Raw genomic sequence first — 20,256 nt, 5'->3', positions numbered from 1 at the left:
CCTTGAAAGCATAAACATGCCCTTAGGGAATTAACAGATCTTGATATTCGTTGTGTACAAGAAGAAATGTTAGCCTGATGGTCATGACACTTCAGTGTTTTGGAAAATGCGTACTCCATACTGTTTTTCCAATATACAGTGTGCTCAGCTCAAATAATTGTGTCTGCACATCTTTAAAAAGCCTTAAATCTGTTACAGTCACATTCATCAGATCTTATAAAATATTAACTTGTCTTAATTTGAATGTGCAGAGTCAAATTCAGTATAAATATTTTATGATGTTATTTGTTTTCGTCTTGTCAGAATTAGTGAATTTCTTCAGCAGCAGAATCACGAGTTTTGATGTCATATAAAACCATAAGACAATCTAATGTTGGCCTTTATCTTTAATCTATTGTACTGACCTTTACAGTATACTTTTCTGCTACCTGTTCAGTAAAGATCTTTTCCAGATTAACCCAATTCAAACTAGTTTCATAGTTTTACTGTACAAAATAAGATCAGTATGTCAGAAGTTAAAAAGCTAATGTTTACCCTGAAGTAACTTATAACCTCAGACAAACACATAATCACACATAGTGTAGCTAAAAATATGACAGCAGCCAATTAAGTTAATTTAGTTTTCTCTTGTGGAGAGGAAAAGCAGCATCAGACACATGATGTTTTCTACCAGCTGAGGCAAAGACTGTTTGGAATCATTAATACTGCATATTACCAAATTTTATGAACTTGCCCTGCAGTTGACATAGTATGCCTTCACATGACTCCTGCACTGCTGTTTTAAGGCCAGCTGTCAGCTGAGCATAAAATAATTTAATCTCTAGATGCAGGGAATGCTTGTTGACACTGAAAAAGATAAAGCAGGTTGGCTTTTAAAGTGATAAAAACCTCTTTTTTCTACTATAATTTTCACTACAGATTTATTTTGCAAGAGATTAGGCTAGTTGTGGTGTGTTGATGTCTTCATCATGAGCCTCAGTTGGGTGAGGGTTTAAGCCTTGCTTTATAAATAGCCTGTCAAAGAGATCAAACTGAGCAGTGTTGATATGGTTATAGAGACGCACTTAATTCTTCCCTAGAATATGTTAGGCAGAGAACACAAGTGTATTTTAAAATCCCAAAGTTATAATCAGTTATCGCTATTTTTTGCCTCACAATTGCTGTGAGTTTAAAGATACAAAATGTTGTTTGATCAGTCTGTCCATCTCATACTTTGGTATAGAGAAAGTTATCTCAATTATGTTGATTGGCTGCATCGAACCATTAAATAAGAGGCTGTTTTTGCCAGCTTCATCCTTTATTTTGGTGGATAAAGTTATGATTTTGCTTCCTTGCCTTGAAAAGAATCTTAGATCTTGCTTAGATTTGACTTTGGGAAACCTCCAGATACCATATACCTATAGTGATTGACTGATATAGGTCAATGGGAGGAGGAAAGGAGGGTAGCAGGATAAGACATATGGATGTAGAGCGGGGAATAGATAAAGCTGTGCTGGCAAAAGCATTGATCAGCCCTTCTCCCATTGCTTCATCAGTGCTCCACAATGGATATGGAGATGAGATGCGATCACAGGGTTCGAGCCCATCAGTGTCTTCCCCTCTGCTCTGTTAAGCTGATGAATAAACCATCAGTTGCATCGTCATATAGTCCACTGACACTATAGTACAGCCGTTGCTGTCAGTAGAGCAGAGGTATCCAGAGTTGCTGCTACCTACTGACCACTTTCATATGAGACGTCCAGTTTGTTAGGTTATCTGTAGTCGCAAATATTCTGCAGCATTTGGTGCAGTTTGATTACATATAGATGAAGTAGAATAATGACAAAATCATCACTTGCTCTACCTGAGGTCTTTGGGCTGGTCAAAAAACCAAGAATGTTTTTTGTCCAACATAGCATACAAAATTTAATGGCATGGCAAAGTAGTAATTATGATGCCCTTGACTTCCTATACAGCACCACCAAGTCAAAATTTCCATATTGAGCAAATGTACTGAGTACACAAATGTATTCAAATCTAATGGGAAGAATACAGTTAAATGTATTGAGCACATTCATGAGCCTCAGAGGATGAACACTTAACATAATCGAATTGGGTACATGACCAGGTATCTCAAGTTTGAACAGCCGGACTTCTATGAAATTAGCTTTTTCACTACACATAGATTAGCTTTCTTCTCACCACCCTCAAACCATAACATCACTTTTAAACACAAGATATGTCATTATGTAATAGGAAGATTGTTACAGTAATGAGCACACTCATGAGCCTCATACATTTTCGATACTCCATTGGCTTTCAAATACTTTGAGTTGTCTTAGGTTTTAATGGCCAGTCTGGTTGAAAATTAGCTGTGGATAATAATCTCCAAAGGATGACACCTTGTTTTGGTCACCGTGTATCCTTTCTGTAATATCACCTTTAGGCCAAAATTTGCACTTTCAGAGAAATGTAATGACAGTTTGCAAGAAAATTTAACAAGCACATTTGTAAGCCTCAGTGTACTGTTTTCATTCTATCACTTTCAGGACAAAGTTTTACTTTTTTAAAATCAAGACTGATGATTTTGTTACAGCCTTACCATTAGTGATCTGTCCAACGCCTAAATTTTGCAGCGTGTGATGAACATTGCAGCCTCCGGGGGCTGCTAGCAGGGCTTTAGACTTAGTCTTGGTACCTTTTTATTTGGCTCAGTTGCCTGAAATGCAGAGAGACACACAGATTTTACTTGCAAACACCCCAAAACAGCTACTGAAGCTGTCATGGGAATTATGATGAATTTAATAGAGTCTTTCACCACAAGCTTGGCAAATACTCAGCTGGCTCAACAAAGCTTACTGCCCTCAAATGAAACACCCTAACTTGTAATCAAGCCAAGTTTCCAAGCTGCTTTTTTCTCCTCTTGTTGCCTTCCAAAGGTGTGCAATCAGACACACCTTATGACAGAGGAAAGTCATCAAATATTCATGTAATTACGTGTACATAAACTGATGGTACTGTATATTGCAGAGTTGTCCAAGTAAAGATGATATAAGACTTGTGTAGTTTTTAACCTTTCAGGGTGTGCAAATAGTGAAGTAGGAATGGGCTCCGAAAGCCAGTTAAAAAGTGAAGTTGGTTTCAAATTTCATTCTATAAAATGACTTATATATACCAACTTATTGTCTACAGATTCTAGGCATCAATATCTCATAATCTAATCTATAAATACTGAATATTTATAAAGCTTCTATAAAGATTCATAAAGAATATTTTAAAATTCATTATCTAAATACTGATTTGTAGTCAGTGGCCTTAGGTGTCTTGTCAACTTGGTCTTATAGTGGAAAGCAAGGCTTTACATCTACAGGACATCTTTAGTTACAATATTCTGTCTACCCTGCTCAAATAACACACACTATAGACCCAGCAACCTGGCTGGACTCAGCCCTGAAACATAAGCCCATACCTTTCATTAAACCTGCATTGTGCTGAGGCTGATTTACAATCTGTTGGAAATACCTTCCCTGCAGAGACAAGCATTCCCATGCTGAGCAGTGTATCAGAGGGGCATCTTCTCCAAGATCAAAAACACAAAGCTAAACACTGTTATTTGTTCTCTGCATTAGGCCCACAATAAAAAAAGTTTCTCTCTCTCTACACCCTGCATTTTCCCAGCTGTAAATACCCATCTCAGCTTCTTTACTTTAGGTTTTCCTACTGTCCTCAAATCCACCTACTTTGGCTTGTACACACAGTGTCTGGCTGCCTTAATCTTTTTATTAACATTTCCCTTAAGGTGTTGCTTTTTTGTTCTTAAGAGCGTTACAGGGATCATCATCAAATGCTGATGCTTTTTTCTTCAAACACAGTTTTCATGATTGTGGTCAAACAGCTCAGTTGTAACTTAATCTGCCCACAGCAACAGCACCAGAATGACTCTGGCTTATCCAAATGTTGCTTTGCAAACTTCAGGCTTTGACTTTTATGATGAGGTTGCAAGTAGGGTTTCCTTCTGATGACTCTTCCATGTAGAGCCTGTTGTGCATCAACACTGCACAGTGGAACAGTGCATCCACACTCCTGTGTCAGCTAAACCTTCCTGCAGCTCTTTTGTAGTCTTGTGGGATTTTGCTCTGCCTTTCTGCCCAGCAGACACACAGTTTTATCTGAAAGTTTTCTGGGTCTTCCAGATAGTGTCTTGACTTCCACACGTCCCCCTATAACTGCCATTTCTTAATGATATTTCGGACAGTGGAAACTGCAAGCTGGTAGTGCTTTGATATCTTTTTATAGCTCCTCTGCTTTGTAGGCATCAATTAACTTCATTTTCAGATCCTCAGTTGCTTGGAGCAGCCTCTGGTTGTTGAGTGTTACCACAAGGTTTGAAGAGCCATGGTGTATCTACACAGAAAGTGTTTCAGCTGTGTTTTTCAGATATATATATGAATACAAGCACCTTCAGAGTTATACACACACACACTACATACACACAGACACCCATTAGGCCTTAATTGACTTGTTAGGGTGTGTAAGGCAGGTCAAGAATTCCCATTAGGAATTGTCAGCTGAAGATAATTCCAGAGCAGCTTTGGTGCACTTGGTGTGTCTACACAGGTTGCACATTAAGGCACAGTATTGAGATGTAGGTCACCAGGATTCGGGATGCCCAATACACAATCAGTGTTGGTACATAGGTAAAATGCAGGAAAATAGACTTGAAGTGTAGAGTAGCAGGTCACAGTAACAGCGAACCCTCTTCCGTAAATGGCAGGTAGTGTATTCTATTCCTAACTTTACTACCAGATCTGCTTCAAAGTATCTGCTGCTCCTCTCCACTTTATCCTTTCTGTTTAAATCTCTCTCCCTTTACACTTTACACTTACCCAGATTTTTCTTCTCTTTCCTCTCCTCCTCCTCCTCTATGTCTGTATCTGTCCACCCTCTTCTCACTGTTTCCATCACCTTACATAAACCCCAGTGAGGGGGAAGTCAGCCAGGCCCAAGACAGGAAAAACATACCCCCAACCAAGGATTTATGGATTGGGAAGCTGGCGAACCCAAGCAAATGGGTGTGTTTGCAAGTCTATGGATGAAGGCGTTTTCACTCAGGGTATTCTCTGAACCTCAGCATACACTCATTACTGCTCACCACAGCTCCAGACACAGCATAACACAAGCTGAGCTGAGAAATGGTGGTGATTTTGCTCCAACTGCACTTTAAGTGAGATTGTAATTTGCCATGCTTTTAAAATGGGTCATCATGTCACTCCAAATAAATGCCCTGAGTTTGAGGAGAAAGTTTTAATATGCCATTACAGTCTAACTTCCTTTTCAGAACCTCATCTACACTGTCAGTAACACAAATCTGTGGAAAGCACCGAGAACAACTTTTATGGGGAATTTCTTTTCAAAACTTTCATTCATATGCCCTGTATTATTTGAACCCTACCATTAGAAAGTCCACAATGTTCAGTAATGCGTTCAGTGGCCACCTGCTGGACCACAGAAGATCTGAAATAACCAGAGACTTAACATTTCTTTGGCAGTTTATGCAGCACAATTCTAAATGGTGCAACAAGAAGTGAGCATGAAACTAGCCTCGATGATTTCATGTGCGATAGTACAGTGGATCATTGGTCTCACACAGTTGCAATGACACCCCCCCCCCAAAAAAAAAAAAAAACCCCAAAAACAGTTTTCCCAAAAAGATTTTCAGTTTGGGTGCCAGTCTGGTTTTGTTATAAAAAGTTTGTATTTTAAATAATTTACATAAAAGTGCACAAATCATTCTATTATTACAATTGCCAATGACAGGTAGCATTAAGTTTTATAGTTTAAACATACTTTGTTTAGCTGTTGATGTCTATTTCAGACATCTGGAAATAGGACAACACTGCTATGACAGTGTCCAATGAGACAAGAAACACAAAATCAAACAGGTCATAAACAAACCCACAATTATATCTTGCCTAGGTCCAGATCTCTGATTTATCAGTTTGTGTCACAGTTCAGATAGGTCTGGTTTGCCCACCGACGAATCTTTCCCTCGGTTGTGAATAAGCTACAAATCAGAGCTTAGTTGATGAGTTTAAAAATGGAATGTAATCTTCCTGAATGGCTCAATAGCCACCCAACAACACTGCTGAATAGTAAGTAAATATAAATGACAGTGACAACCAGTTTGCCATAGGCACGGATGAGTGTAGCTACACAGATTGTTCTATTTACAGAAGTAACAACTCTTAAATTGCCATATTTATTAAATCAAAACAGAAACTTGAAAGAGGATCTATTATGCTTCTCCTTATGTTCTGTCATATTCATAACGTTACAGTGTCGGTTGTACACATGGCCAAATGACAAGGTAAAGGTATGTAAGAGTAATCCCTGTGAGGCAAAAGCTCAGGTGTCAATACAAATAACCAATAGTGCAGGTTTACTGTGAAGTCATGTGGTGACAGCAGAATAACATTTTACTAGCAATGTTACCTTTGGCATTTCCTGACAGCAGCTGTTTTCCTCTTCAGTCAGCTTTTTAATGCATTTCCCACACATACAACTATTATTATTATTATTATTATTATTATTGGGCTGCAGATGTTACTGTGCTGCCTGCTCATTTATTTCCTATTGGGTCCAGGATCGAACATGAACTGATGGATTTGAGAAGTTGCCATTTCCAATCAGTTATGTTATGTTACTCAGTAGTTTTACAGTTACCTCCACACCAGTAAGAGGATGAGGTGGTGCTCACAAGCACTTGGTGCTGACCACTTAGAATAAACGTGGGCTTTTAAAGAGGGGGCCTAAAGGGGAAGATAAATTATGTTTAATCTGTGAATCATGCAAAACTACTCTAGTAGAGTCACAGAAGCTGGGAATCAGAATAATAGGCCAGCAACCACTAGCATAGTTGTAGTGTCAACTGAAAATGACATCAATTGGACTAACAAGTAATTTGATACCAATTAGTTAATAACTCCCCCCGCTAACAAGAAAGCAACGAACATGAGTATAATGTCAAAGTGTTTGAATTATCAATCGGTCTGATGATGATCTAAAACAACTTTTTTGAGGTATAGCCAAAAGTGAGCACATCTCTAATGTTGGCAATAATTACTCATTGCACTGCAATTACTGATTATTGTGGACAGCTATGACAGCTACAGTAAGTAAAAGGTGAAGCAGGAAGGTGCTCTGTTATCTTTTAACTACACCTGTACTGAGCCACTCACTTTGAATGCATAGTTGTGAATGTGGGAGTGCAGGGTTTCTCTGTCTTTGCAGAATTTGTTTGATGGTGTGATTCCAGCTATTAACTGCTGATTCTGGAGAAATAGAACAGAAAGAGTCTGCTGCCAGGACATGGGGTAATAGGAAACACATGAATGTGCGGCAGAGTGTAGACTGTTTGTGGTACAGAATAGTGTGTGTATGTGTGTGTGTGTGTGTGTGTGTGTGTGTGGGAGGGAGAGGGGGTGGGTCTACACATGCTTTAAAGACTCATATTCAGTAACTATGGCCCAGACAACTTAGGCAAGAAAAAACAAGAAGAAAGTGTTTGTGTTAGAGGAGAGAGAGCTGGCAAGTCTGCAAGCTGTGGAGCTGAGTGCTCATTTTCCCTTTTCCTACCAACTGGATACAGAACACAGAAGGACAGACGCAGAGGGAGGACTTTTTTTCTTTTTCAATTCCATTTTGATAGGAGCTGTTTGGCATGAAAATGTAATCACCCTGGGTCACTCTACTGATTTTGACATCTTAAATCCAAAAACAATATTGCAATAAGCCCTGGAAAAGCAAGTCAGTCATGTAGCTCGTGTTAATCTGTCATGTTCAGAAGTGAAGGTCCCACAGCTTCTACAGTGCCATTCAGAGATGGCATGTTAGGGTTGTAAGCCATGAGCATGAAGCTAAAACAACTTTCCCAGCTAAAGTAGCAAAGTGTAGGTCAATGGGCGGAGTCTCTGTGGAATCCTCTGGTCATGTAGCAGGAGGCCCCCAAGGTGCTCCCTAACACATCAGTTCATTAGAAATCCTCCCGTTTATTCTTTGTTGTCTTGCTACAGTGAAATCAGGGGGAAATCATCTCCTTTTGTCAATCCATTTGTTTTCTTTGTAGAAGTACTGCAATAGGCCTGCCAGACCAGAAGGTTTTTCTGGGCATAATATTTCAAATAATTTTACAGCAGAATTACTTGTTTTTATGCTCCATTTGGGGGCAGCAGAACAGGAGAAGAACACATCACCTTATAAAGTGGATATCATGAATGTGTCAACAAACAGTTGCCTCTTAAAGGTGGAGTAACCGATTCTGGACAAAGATCTCTCCAGTGGACCATCAGACGGTCTGCCACATTGATTGGTGGGTTGATGAGCCATCGAAAAATCCATAAAAGTCATAAAGTTTTTACCGGCCCCATTGGTCTCTTTACCAAGTCCAGGGCTGAATGTCTCTCCCAGCCAGACAAGTGGAAAGCCACACCAATGTTAACACAGCTCTTTCCCATTGCCTGATTATAGTACTTCTTTTTCAGTTTTTGTTCTTCTGACCTTCTGCTCTTTAGCCGTTCCTCTGCCATCTCTTTTTCTTTACAATGCGATTATGTTGTGGATTTTACATGGCTGTCACGCCACTACTAGATGTTCCTTCCATGCACTCACCTTAATGTTGTCGCTGGTCTCTCCACTGCAGTCCCCAATTCAAAAATCCACATGGTCTGACAGCAATGGAAGGATAGATTGCTCCTTCTCCTTTCCCTACTTACCCTTAAAGTTGAACGCTCATGCTCCCCCTGAACCATGTCCCCCATTTCTTCTTCTTCTTCTTCTTCTTCTTGTCCTGTGCACTAGCACAAACCCCCCTGTCGCTGACTGACTACAATAGTGTTGTGTGACTTGTTCCTAGCCACTCACCATTTCTAGAACCAGGGCTGTATAGGATCACATTTTTTCAGCACACATATTATGTTCCTGTTAGCAGACAGCTAATAGGAACATCTCTTAATTCTCTTACTGCTTCATTTTCTCCATCTTCCTGTCATTTCACCTCTATTTCTTTGTGGCTACTGTTTAGACGGGCTGCGCATATTTTCCTGCACTGGTATAATGACCAGGTTTTATTACTGCAACAGTTAGCAGATCTTTAGAGCCAAGCTTGTCTGTATCCTACTAAATTTAGGAATAAATCCAGACTGGATTACTTGTTAATTTGTTGTATATTCCTCTGAAAATCTGATTCCAGAGGAAAGTTTGAATAAGAAATATGGAAAAATATCTTTATGTAAGTTGAATTCTTAGTTCACACACATGTACTCACTCATATCCAGCAAATACTTTTCCAAGCTGTACTCACTCTCAAACACACACACATATACGTACTCATATATAGTTGTCAGAAAGCAGCTTATTAAAGCATCACTACCTTCCCAGCTCAGGGTGTTCAGTGAGTAACATTTAAGGGCAGTCTTACTGAGTTCATTAAACAGGATCAGACATAACAGGATCTCCCTGCAGGAGGAGCAACCCCAGTCATGACCTCTGACTCCCAGAGGTCCTGATGTAGAGGGTCTGTCTGATTCAGCCTGACTGGTTTGAAAAACAGTGTAAAGCCATGCGGCAAATGGCTGAAACTGGATTTCACATTTGCATGATATTGCCAATCCACTGTCTTGAATGATTGTTGACCATCTAGGCAAGATTTCAACAAGTGCTGTTCCCTAATAATGATCTTTGATTGATCAGAAATCAGGTAAAGTTGTGTGTTTGAAGCCCTTCTTGAAAAAAAGTAATTTATAATAGAAAATGGTGGGAGCAGAAGGGAAAGGAGGAAAAATGAAACAAGGGATATGAGGTAATTCAGGGGAGGACAGCAGATAGGTTTGCTTCAAAAATACATATCAGTCAAATTGTAGCTCATGTCCTGCAATGACCTATCATGTCCACAGATTCACATTGTGAATTAGTATTTTGCAGGAAAAGGTCAGACTCAAGGGAGAGAGACTTCTCATTTTTATTTCAAAGTTGCCAAAGTTGTGTGGTTAAACCAAACAATAGAAAACATAGCCATAGTGTAGGTGTCAGTGTGAACACCGGACATAAAGTAGCTGGTGTTTGGATTTATAGTTCAAAAGAGAAAAAATCTGTGTATTTTGAGCACAGCAACAACAAGACTAAGAAAGGCTCAGAAATGGAATCAGGCTTTATTATTGATATGATCTGATAAATGCCTCCTCCTTTCCCTGCAAAAATGTGATGAAGGCAATGGTTCAAGAAGAATTATGAAAGTCTGGTATTTAAGCTTCTTCAGTTTTTGGTGAAATATGTAGTAGATTAGAAATCTGAAAAAATACACACATAAAGTAGATAAATACATTCATAAAACCAATCACAATACTGTATGTCCTGCTATTTTAACCAATTATCCATAAACTTAAACTGATTAGTGGCAGCAAACACCTGCAAGAGAGTTGTGTTATTCTCTAACAAAAAGTGATTGAGCAGCTTGAGCAGAAAGTTAGGATTTAGGTGGCACTATAATACAAGCTCCTTTCCTGCAGCCTGTTCAGGGAGGGAATGTTGCAGCCTTACAGTCAGCAGCAGAAGTAGTCACAGACCTGAATCGATATCTGTGTAAAAGGAAGAGCCGGCATGGTGGGACACCTCTGATTCCAGAACGTCTGAAATCACACACACACACTGTAAACAGCCAAGCCAGCAAAATGAAGGGACTTCTTAACAGCAATATAGTGGGCTCTCTGTTTAAAAGTTGAAGAGGAGTGTATCTGGAAAGATTTTATTTCTTCTCTTTCAGTAGGTATTAGAGATACATTTTACATTTTTCTCTTTTTTGTTGTATTTTGTCTGTCCCCAACACAGAGCACTTTAGGGATTTCATTTGTGGGTGAGGGTGAGACTGTCTCCATCAAAGGACAGCCAGCAGCTGGCCACGCCTGCTAAATCCTCCCCACAAAACCCACCCACCAGCTCCATCTGCTTTCCAAGTGGAACCCCCTCATACACACACACACACACACACACACACACACACACACACACACACACACACACCTACTTGGTGCTCTTTGATCCCAAGAGAGCAGAGCCTACATCTGTTCTTAGTACATCAGATCCCTTAAAAACAATGAAATCCTTGTTGGCTTCTAGAGTGTGTGACAGTGTAGTAAAGAGATGACACTCACACACAGCTACTGTATCCCTCCACACACAGAGGACACTGCTACACTGCTTCAGCGACCTTGACCTTGACAGCTGAGCTGTGACTGCTTTCTCACAACAAGCTGTTAACCTGTAGTTATGGCTGTCCTCCTGCATCTAGAAAAACAATCATCACCAAGCTTTCATGAACACATCCCAAAGACACAATGATTCTTCAATGCTTTTCCTCTGGCAAATGGTCATCTTTGTGACTCTGGATCAGTCATTATACATAGATGCTGGATGCTGCTGATGAAATCTCTGACGCAAACAAAAAGTAAAAGCAAAAGAAAAAATGAAGAGACTGGCTCATAGTTGTTCAAAGTGAGAAACGTTTGGCAGTGTCAGCTTACATGAGACTTCAGACTCATGTTGAAAAAAAATCAAAGATTTTCAACCCAACCTTGACTTTAACCAGTGACTCGTGAATTGTGACACTGAATGTGGCCTGATTTGGAATGGCTTTATGACTCCAGAAATTGTTGTAATTGTCTTTTTTTTTAAAAGAAGTGCAGTGAATCAAATGATAGTCCAGCTCAAATAGACTTTGAATCCATCACACTTCAGAGAAATGAGAAATCTCAAAGTCCGTGCAGACCAGCAAACAGAGTAAAAGGGACTTACTAAGTACTTTTTTAAAAAATCCATACAACATCATTTCTTTAAGATTCTATCCTTCACCTCTTGCCCCCAGCTATCATCCTTCTTATTCAAACTTCAGAGTGATCCCTCAACACATTTTGTCCCATCCCAGGTCCCAGAGACCTGCAGGTGACCATAAATATAACAAGAGTCACAGGACACTAATTTGTACATTGGGCTCACCATTCAGATGCACATGCATATACTCATAGACACATAATGTACGTTTGGAGTCAGATAGCTACAGGAGCAGCAGATAAATGAAGTGCTCATCCAACATTTGAGAGATTCCTGGTGAATGCAGGCCTGTTTCCACTGGGAACTGACTACCAAAGGCTGGGCAAGGTAGAGGGACCACTGCATTATTTATTAGTCTACGGTTCCCTCCTCCTCTCCTGCTCCCTCTTCCTCATCATCCTCTCCTCCTCCTTGTCCTGTACACTCTCCATCACCCATTCTTCCACTCCCTCTTGATCAACATCTTCAAGTCCTTTCCTTCTTTTTTTTTTTTTTTTTCTCATCTTCCACTTTCTTTTCTTTACCTCCCTAATCCTCCATTCTGTCTTTGGCTGTATCTCTGTAGTTTTATTAAAAGTAGTAATACCACATTGTGGAAATACTCTGCCACAAGTAAAAGTCCTGCATTCAAAAGGGTATAGGTACACATTATGCAAAACGCCCCATTTAAAAATAATGTATATTATATGATTGGATTACATTCTTTATGCATTAAGGTGTACATCTCTCTCTTGGAAATGTCTCCTCTGGGAACTTAAAAATAACAGTCTGAAGTTATCAATAACATCATTATTATACATATTTTTTATTCATTAAAGTTATCAATATGTATTGAGGTAAGAGACAATATTTGTCTCTGAACTGCAGTGAAATAGATGTATAAAGTAGCATATAATGGAGATGCACAAGTAAATTGAATGGTTAGTGGACTTGTAGTTATATAGCTCTTTTCTAGTCATATCAACCACTCAAAGCACACTTTACACTATGCGGCCCATTCACCCATTCACACAAACATTCATACAGCACTTGCTCTAAAACCAAAGCGCTCTGACACATCCACACCCATTCACACACCGATGATACACACATCGGGGGCAAAGTGGGGTTCAGTATCTTGCCCAAGGATACTTTGGCACGGACTGGAGAAGCCGGGGATCGAACCAATTAGTGGGTGACCTGCTCTACCCCCTAAGCCACAGCTGTTAAAAGTAAAAGTCAAGCTCAAAGCTGCACTGACATAAAATACTGAGTTAAAGTACTGAGTTACTTTTAGCCACTGAATCTTGGAGCATACAAAACAAAATATCTCAAAATGCTATTCCTTTAACTGGACTTGGTTGGAACATATGACAGTAATAAGAGAAACCAGTGGCCAAGACTAAAAGAAAGGCTCAAGTCAACTGAAAAGGTTATCTGATGATGAGACCAGTCATGTGTAAAACTGTCCAAAATCTGAACTAATGAATATCAGAGATAACGTTTCACTGCATCATTAAATAATCTTATGACTCATGAACAAAACTAAATTATAGCAGCTAACTGTTAGCTTCAAGCAGCAAAGAGACACATAAAAATGTGAGATGTAATTGTCTTAGTATTTTTTACAGTGTCAAATTTGGAGTGTGTTATTGACAGATTGTGTTTTTTCTTTGTCGTCTTTTTCAGGTGGCTGAAAAAAGATGAAGACAAAGATGCTGAGATTGAGGATCCAGACGAATGAAAGAGCCCCAGTTCTCTTTATTTATTACCTTCACAGCGTGCGTGTGTGTGTGTGTGTGTGTGTGTGTGTGTGTGTGTGTGTGTGAGTGAATGAGTGAGAGAGCACTGAGTAGATATGAATGCATGTGTGCATTATGAATGGTGCGTAAGATTTCAGTCTATCATTTGCAAATTTTGTTTACTTTTTATAAGGTTCCAATAACTCATATACCATTGTCACAATATAAACAAAAGGACTTTACTATTAGTACATATTGTGTTTTGTGTTTGTAACTAGCCTCCTATTTAAGAATGTATATTTGTATGTATGATATACTCATCTAGAAACTATATAATGGACAGTTTTAATATTGCTTCATCTTCTCACCACCACACTGCTCTGCCAGGACACCTAACTCAACAAACACATATCTGAGACATGCAGATGAGCAAAAATACATCTATAAAACAAAAACAATGCAGTCAGTTCAAAGAAAAATTAATCCTAGAAGACGTAGTTTGTTAATTTCTTTCTAATCAGGTTAAACTCTAATTTGTGGAACTGCAAACAACAGTAATAATTCTAATGGAGGGCTCTCAGGTGGTGGAACACATCCTCTGGTGGCCATACTGGAGGTCCTTGGTTCTGTGGTACCTGAAAACAGCAGATGTTACTCTGCTGACCCAGCTACTGAGATGTGGTTAATTTGCAATGTAATGTTAGCTTGTTAGGTTGCTAATTGTGGCATTTGTCAGGTAATTGTCACCATTTTGGTATCAATCTCAACACTAAAGTGCACATCTAATAGCTTGTAGTAAATAGTAAATCTGCATTCTGTATCAACATATTATTTTTCTTTCTCCTTCCTGATTTGCCAGCCTGGGAGGCTAGTTTGAATATCTGGACATTTTTAAAGGAAACCTATTTTTCACAGCCTTGCTTTCATAGTTTTGACCATCATTCTTATCAGCTCTCAGAATATTTAACCCACAAATAACACTGATGAGTTTCAGGGACTTCACTGCAAAACTGGGTGCAGTCAGACAGTTCAGATTTGAATGTGGAAGCAGCTTGCAATGGACAGTTTTGGTCTTAATATGGTACACTGAGTTCAGGCTGAAGTCTGTCTCTCTGGGCTGCCTGTAGAGGAATGTGCACAGAGGTCCTTCAGAGATGTCTGCATGGCTGTTTCTTTTATGCCATAGGTACAACTTGTGTCCATTTCAGATCCACCAATCAGCTTGCTTTACCTGCAGAACTTTATGATACCTGCAAATTTTTATGCTACTGACATCTAAGTTTATGAAACTGGCCACTGGGCTCAAGGACAGAAACACTAATGTGCAAGTGCAGAGGGCCACACAATGCCAAAAAAAAAACACAGAGATGAAACCATTTTGGGACACATGCTGGATGAGCAATGTTCACTGAAATAAATGGGCACCATATTATGGGAGATTATAAGTTGCATTTCAATATTTGTGTAAATGAAAATGTATCACTAAATCTTATCTTAATCCATTAGAATGATGGTCAAAACAGCAAAAGTAGGACCCTGGTTGTAGAAAAATATTTGTAACAAGGATTCTCCTTTAAATTTCCAGTGGACCTCCATGATGGAACCAGATGGAGTTTTGTGTTGTAATTGAAAAGCCACTCTAACATACATAAATGATCTCTGCTGGAGATGTTGACAGTGTACTGCACACATAACAGGGACAGCGACAACCAGTGTGCGTAAAAAGAGAGGCAATACTGTAATGGACAACAGCAGTAAGTGTGTGTGTGTCTGATAGAGACGTGTGTGTGTGTGTGTGTGTGTGTGTGTGTGTGTGTGTGTGCGCGCGTGCGTGCATGCATGCATGCGTGTGCGCACATGCTTGTGGGTGTATTAAACATGGGCAATAGCTAAGCATTGGTGCTTCCATCCATGTCAATGAGCTAATGTACAAAAGGTAAAACACCAAGGCAATAGGCTGTGTGGCCTATTGTTTGATTTGGCCCACGACAATCCTCCCTTTCACTTTATCTGACACCATCAAAAGATCTGCAATATTCTATCAGAAACAGATGATCTGTGTCAATAACTGCAACTTTTTGTTCAGTTCATGAGTTAAATGTTATATTGATCTGGAGCTTTTCTTATCTGATAAATTAGACAAATGTAGGGATGAGTGCTTTGTAGGGATGAGTGTTAGTATGTGTGTGCAGTATGTATACTTTAGGTGGTAAATAATTTTGATCAGTCGCTCCACCTCCAATATCTGCTCTCATGCAGAGATTTCCTCCATGTGTGCGGCCCTCAACATCCTACATGTTCTTCCTACAAGTGTTTTGGAACTTTCTATGAGACCATGATGAAGGTGGGCTGTATAATGTAGTATCATCTGCAAAGATGTTTATACTGTTTTTGGTCTTTCTTTTGACGTATTGTGTGAATATATCTGAATATTACAGCTTAAACATATGATAATAATTGTGAAGTACTATCAATACAATGGCTTCCTCTTTACCAATCAGTTTGATATCAACTGAAACAATAATATTGGCCCTACACTGTTGATTAGCCGAAGACATGAGGCTACAAATGTGAAGCCATGGAGAATTGGAAACTGTGGATACTTATCATGTTGCTCCGCAGCCTCTTAAATACATATGCTCGCATGCACACATACACACACACACACACACATTTATAATATAGATGTCTTGCCTGCCAGGATAAACTACCTGTACCTATCTAGTCCTATCGCTACAGTACAGTATAACCCTGCAGCCCCTCCATGGCCCCCTCCAACCGGTATTTGCTTTGCAGTTTGTCACATTTATGGACTGATTCCGATATTTACATGTCCATCTTAATACAACACACATAATGTAATTATCCCTCTTCTTCATACAACCATGGGGTGATACTTTCATAGAGTGACTATACCTTAAGAAATTGTTTACAAAATCCACAGTCCTAGTTCAGTGGCAAAATACAGTCCAAAGTTCAACTATAGCTAACAGTGTGGTGCAGAAATGACTCCTAAAACCCAGAAATAAGTTTGTATTTTAGCACTTTCAGTCCACTTCAATGTCAAGTCCAAGTCAATGGGTTTTCTGAATCAGTATGATAGATGTCTGAAATAAGGTTTGTGGTTTCTGTGCTGTTTCTCTGGTGAAATAAACCAGAGCGAATTGACAAACTATATTGGACTATGATTTGTCAGGTGTCTGGAATAGAGTGCCCTTGTTATTCTTTTGCTAGAGATGGAAGCAGGCAGCTGTTTACTAACCCTATAGTGGTCTAAAAACAACATCTGGGCAGGACACAGTGAGGGGAGGCTGAATTAGCGATGCTGTACACAAGTGCAATATACAGCTATCAAGAGGTATCCTTCTGCCCCAACTCAGAGAACACATATGTCTGAGCAAACACAGACAGGGAATTTCTTATCCAAAGAACCGTACCGTAATATTCCAAAATTCCCAAATGATTTGGCAAGCTCAAAGTACTATCCCACCCATCTCCTTTTATTTGTAATTCTAAATTTGAAAATAAAAATACCAAAGTGGAAATGTCAGAAATGTGCACAAAAAACATCCAAATATCTAAAGGTGGAAAAGTAGATGTATCAACAAAAGAATATTAGTTACAGCTGAACCTTTGAATGCATTTTTTCACAGGTCAAGGACTATGGACTTTGGCCCCTATCTTTTACAGTGTAGTCACTTGGTGATGGGGATGGCTTCATGATTACAGTGGCCCAGAACACTCTCAACATATAGGAGATATGGCATAATATCTGAACCTATATTTTAAAGAAGGAAAAGCAAAGAAAAGGAATTGGGATAGCGCATTTATCATGACTGTATGCCAGTCTAGCATTTATTTTTGACCATAAATAGTAATGGCTCTGGGGCAAAAATATATAATTATGGGCTAAACTCCCATAAACTCCCCCTCATAGTGTTTTGAAAATGCACTTTAAAGAAGAATCAGTTTGCCATTACATTCCAGCCTGTATGGTCACTTTTATGCACTTGCTTACTACTATATATATATATATATATATATATATACACCCCTATACAAATTAGAAATGTAAATATTGTCCCAGGTTTTGAACCTTTACCACAGATGGAGGAAAGCTTGTAGAAATGCTGTACTTGAAGTTATCTTGTGGCTTTTCAGTGTCATCCCCAGGCTGTGATTGTGCAGCGAAAAAAAGGGGAGGAGAGGCAGTGGGTAATGCCAGCAAAGCAGCATGACAGAAGACGGTAAATACCATCGAACTGTGCCCAGCCTTGTGTGGCTTTAAGGGATTGCAGGCAGTATTAGCAGCTGAATAATTATTTTTGGTATGCCCCTCCCCCACCCCCTGACACTCTGACTTCTGTGGAGCTTTGGTAGCCTGCAGTCTTGTATAAAACTTGTACTTTTAAGTCCTGTGTGGGCAGAGTTCCTGAAGGCACTCTATTCAAACTTGAATGTTCTTCATATATTTCAAATATAGTCCAGTGAAGGAAAGACTAGGTGGAATTGCACATTTAGCACTGTGACAGGAAAAATGAAAAAATATTGTCTGAATTTCAAAGGTGGAAATTAGTAGGGTGGTGACCCACCTTATATGAAGTGAAACAGTGATGCTTCCACTATGTTTGTATACAGGGTTGCAAATGTCCCCTTAATGCTATCAAAGAAAAGTCATATATGAATATACATATATGATGAATATTAATATAAGGCATCTATTTTTGGCATTCTTTATCATGTAGACAGAAGTGCTATTGGTGGAAAAACATATAGGTTAGCTCCAGCGTGCATCCTCGCTGTGCTGAAAAATGAATCTATGTTTGCAACCCTTTTCTTCTCTCACATTTTCTTTTTCTTTTAGTATCCTGCACTGAAAATACATCATTTTCACATGTGGTTTGGAAAACAGAAGTGTCATCAGTCACTTCATCAAGTGAAACAATATAGTATCCAGTAGAATAGCTGTTGCATTATTTGTTACAACCTGTATGTAATGTTATTATGGAAGATGTAATGTCCTTCTGTAAATGTTGTTTAATGTTGTTTTACCTGAAATAAAATTTATTAATGCTTCAGATGTGTCAGTGGAGCTTTGGCTTCCCTTTCTCTTTTTTATGATATAGAAAGCCTGTGGCTGTACTGTAAGGCCTAGTCATGACCTTTTCTATCCTTTTCTCCTGCCGTGATCTCCAGCTGCCTAAGGACAAACGGGATGTGTTCCTCCAGTTTCCACTACTTGGAAAATTGATTAGACATATCTTGTCCCCAACAGGACAAAAGTGCTTCACACTACACGTGACACACACATTCATATTATACATTGTCACTGGTGTATACCTGACAGCCATCAGGGGCAATTTAGGATTCATATTTTAAGTACACCTCAACATACAGACTGAGGAGGCAGGGTTCTATCTCCTGTGTAACAGCCACCCCTTGAACCTCACTCTGATTGAGGCTAATGGTTAAGGGCTACATTAGCCACTGCTAGCATAACACACCCAAATTTTCAAGTGAACTGTGGGTGGTCGAGTTGCACTGTGGGTAATACAGGATGTATGAAATAAGAGCTAATATCTCTGGTTCTACTGCATCAGTGTTTTATCCTATTTTTAAACTGTTCGGTGTGGAGCACAGTGATAAATTGGTGGAGCATTCTTTTATCTTAAAATTGCAAAGGGTCTGATTTCTAATTGAATGTGCTGTAGTAGATAACTCTTTCATTTTGCAAGAAAGTAGAAGAGACAAACCTTCAGTTTGAGTTTGTATTTAGTCACAGAGGCTAGTGAAATAGCAGCTAGCTTGGAGGTGAAGTCCATGACTTTGAAATGCCATGCATTTACATCTTACATTTACAGTAATTATTACATGAAAAAATAGTGGTATGGTCCTTTCAGGTAATATTTAACATAAATGCATTACAGTGTTTTTTTCCTCTTATTGTGTCTTTAAACTTTTTTCTTTAAACTCTCAACAATATCAACAAGGTGACAACAAGATAGTGACAGTACTATCAACAGAAATGAACTAAAGGAATTTTCAAACACAATGCAACAATGGTACCACTGCTCCCTGAATCCTATTATTTCCCATGGCTTGCTCCATATCATGACGGTTTGTCGCTGCATTCAACGTAGTTGAACTTTGAACTCTGTCTTCTATGAATAGGGCATGAACAGGGCACCGAACCCAGTGGCAAGCACAGTACAAATTGCATTGTGTCTGAAAAGGCCATAACACACTCTGGTAACACAAGCAGTTCGTATTCCTCTGTGCTCTGTGCAGCCCAAGGAAAAAATAGTCCAAGCCCTTTTGTTGGTGTGCATTTTACACCACTTGCTTTTTTTTCCCCCTCTTCTAACGGACTGGCTACAGTACCAGTTGGATGCATTGCTCTCATTTTGTCTGCATTATAGATTGTATGTATTTTTCCACTCTCAACTGATTTCTCCCTGCTTAGTAAAAAACACTTTCTTTGTGCAAAGGCTGATTACAGGAAGTTATGTCTCGACTAGTGCTTGGAAATGAAATGGCACATGCTCTCAAGCTGCATTCTGTCTGCACACGGAGCAGTGATGTATCATGCATACTTGATTTCAGGGGAGTAGATTCCAATTCATGTCAAGTACAACACTGTGTGGAGATGAATCATTCAAAGGATGTGATTTAACCA

General features: G+C 39.2%; 1 protein-coding gene across 4 annotated transcripts in view; it reads left to right on the top strand.

Moving 5' to 3' along the window:
• cdk14 (cyclin-dependent kinase 14) overlaps positions 1-18,658 on the top strand; it is a 164,696-nt gene extending 146,038 nt beyond the window's left edge. For all 4 annotated transcript variants that reach the window (XM_051076333.1, XM_018665638.2, XM_018665642.2 and 1 more), the window contains one exon: positions 13,528-18,658. In XM_051076333.1, coding sequence (XP_050932290.1) covers positions 13,528-13,545 — 18 coding nt within the window. In that variant the 3' untranslated portion in view covers positions 13,546-18,658. The remainder of the gene's footprint in view (positions 1-13,527) is intronic.
• Positions 18,659-20,256: the final 1,598 nt, after the last annotated feature.

The sequence above is a fragment of the Lates calcarifer genome, linkage group LG15, assembly GCF_001640805.2.
Source record: "Lates calcarifer isolate ASB-BC8 linkage group LG15, TLL_Latcal_v3, whole genome shotgun sequence".
In the NCBI taxonomy this organism is placed as follows: Eukaryota; Metazoa; Chordata; class Actinopteri; family Centropomidae; genus Lates; species Lates calcarifer.
This window is presented reverse-complemented; position numbering and strand designations above follow the sequence as displayed.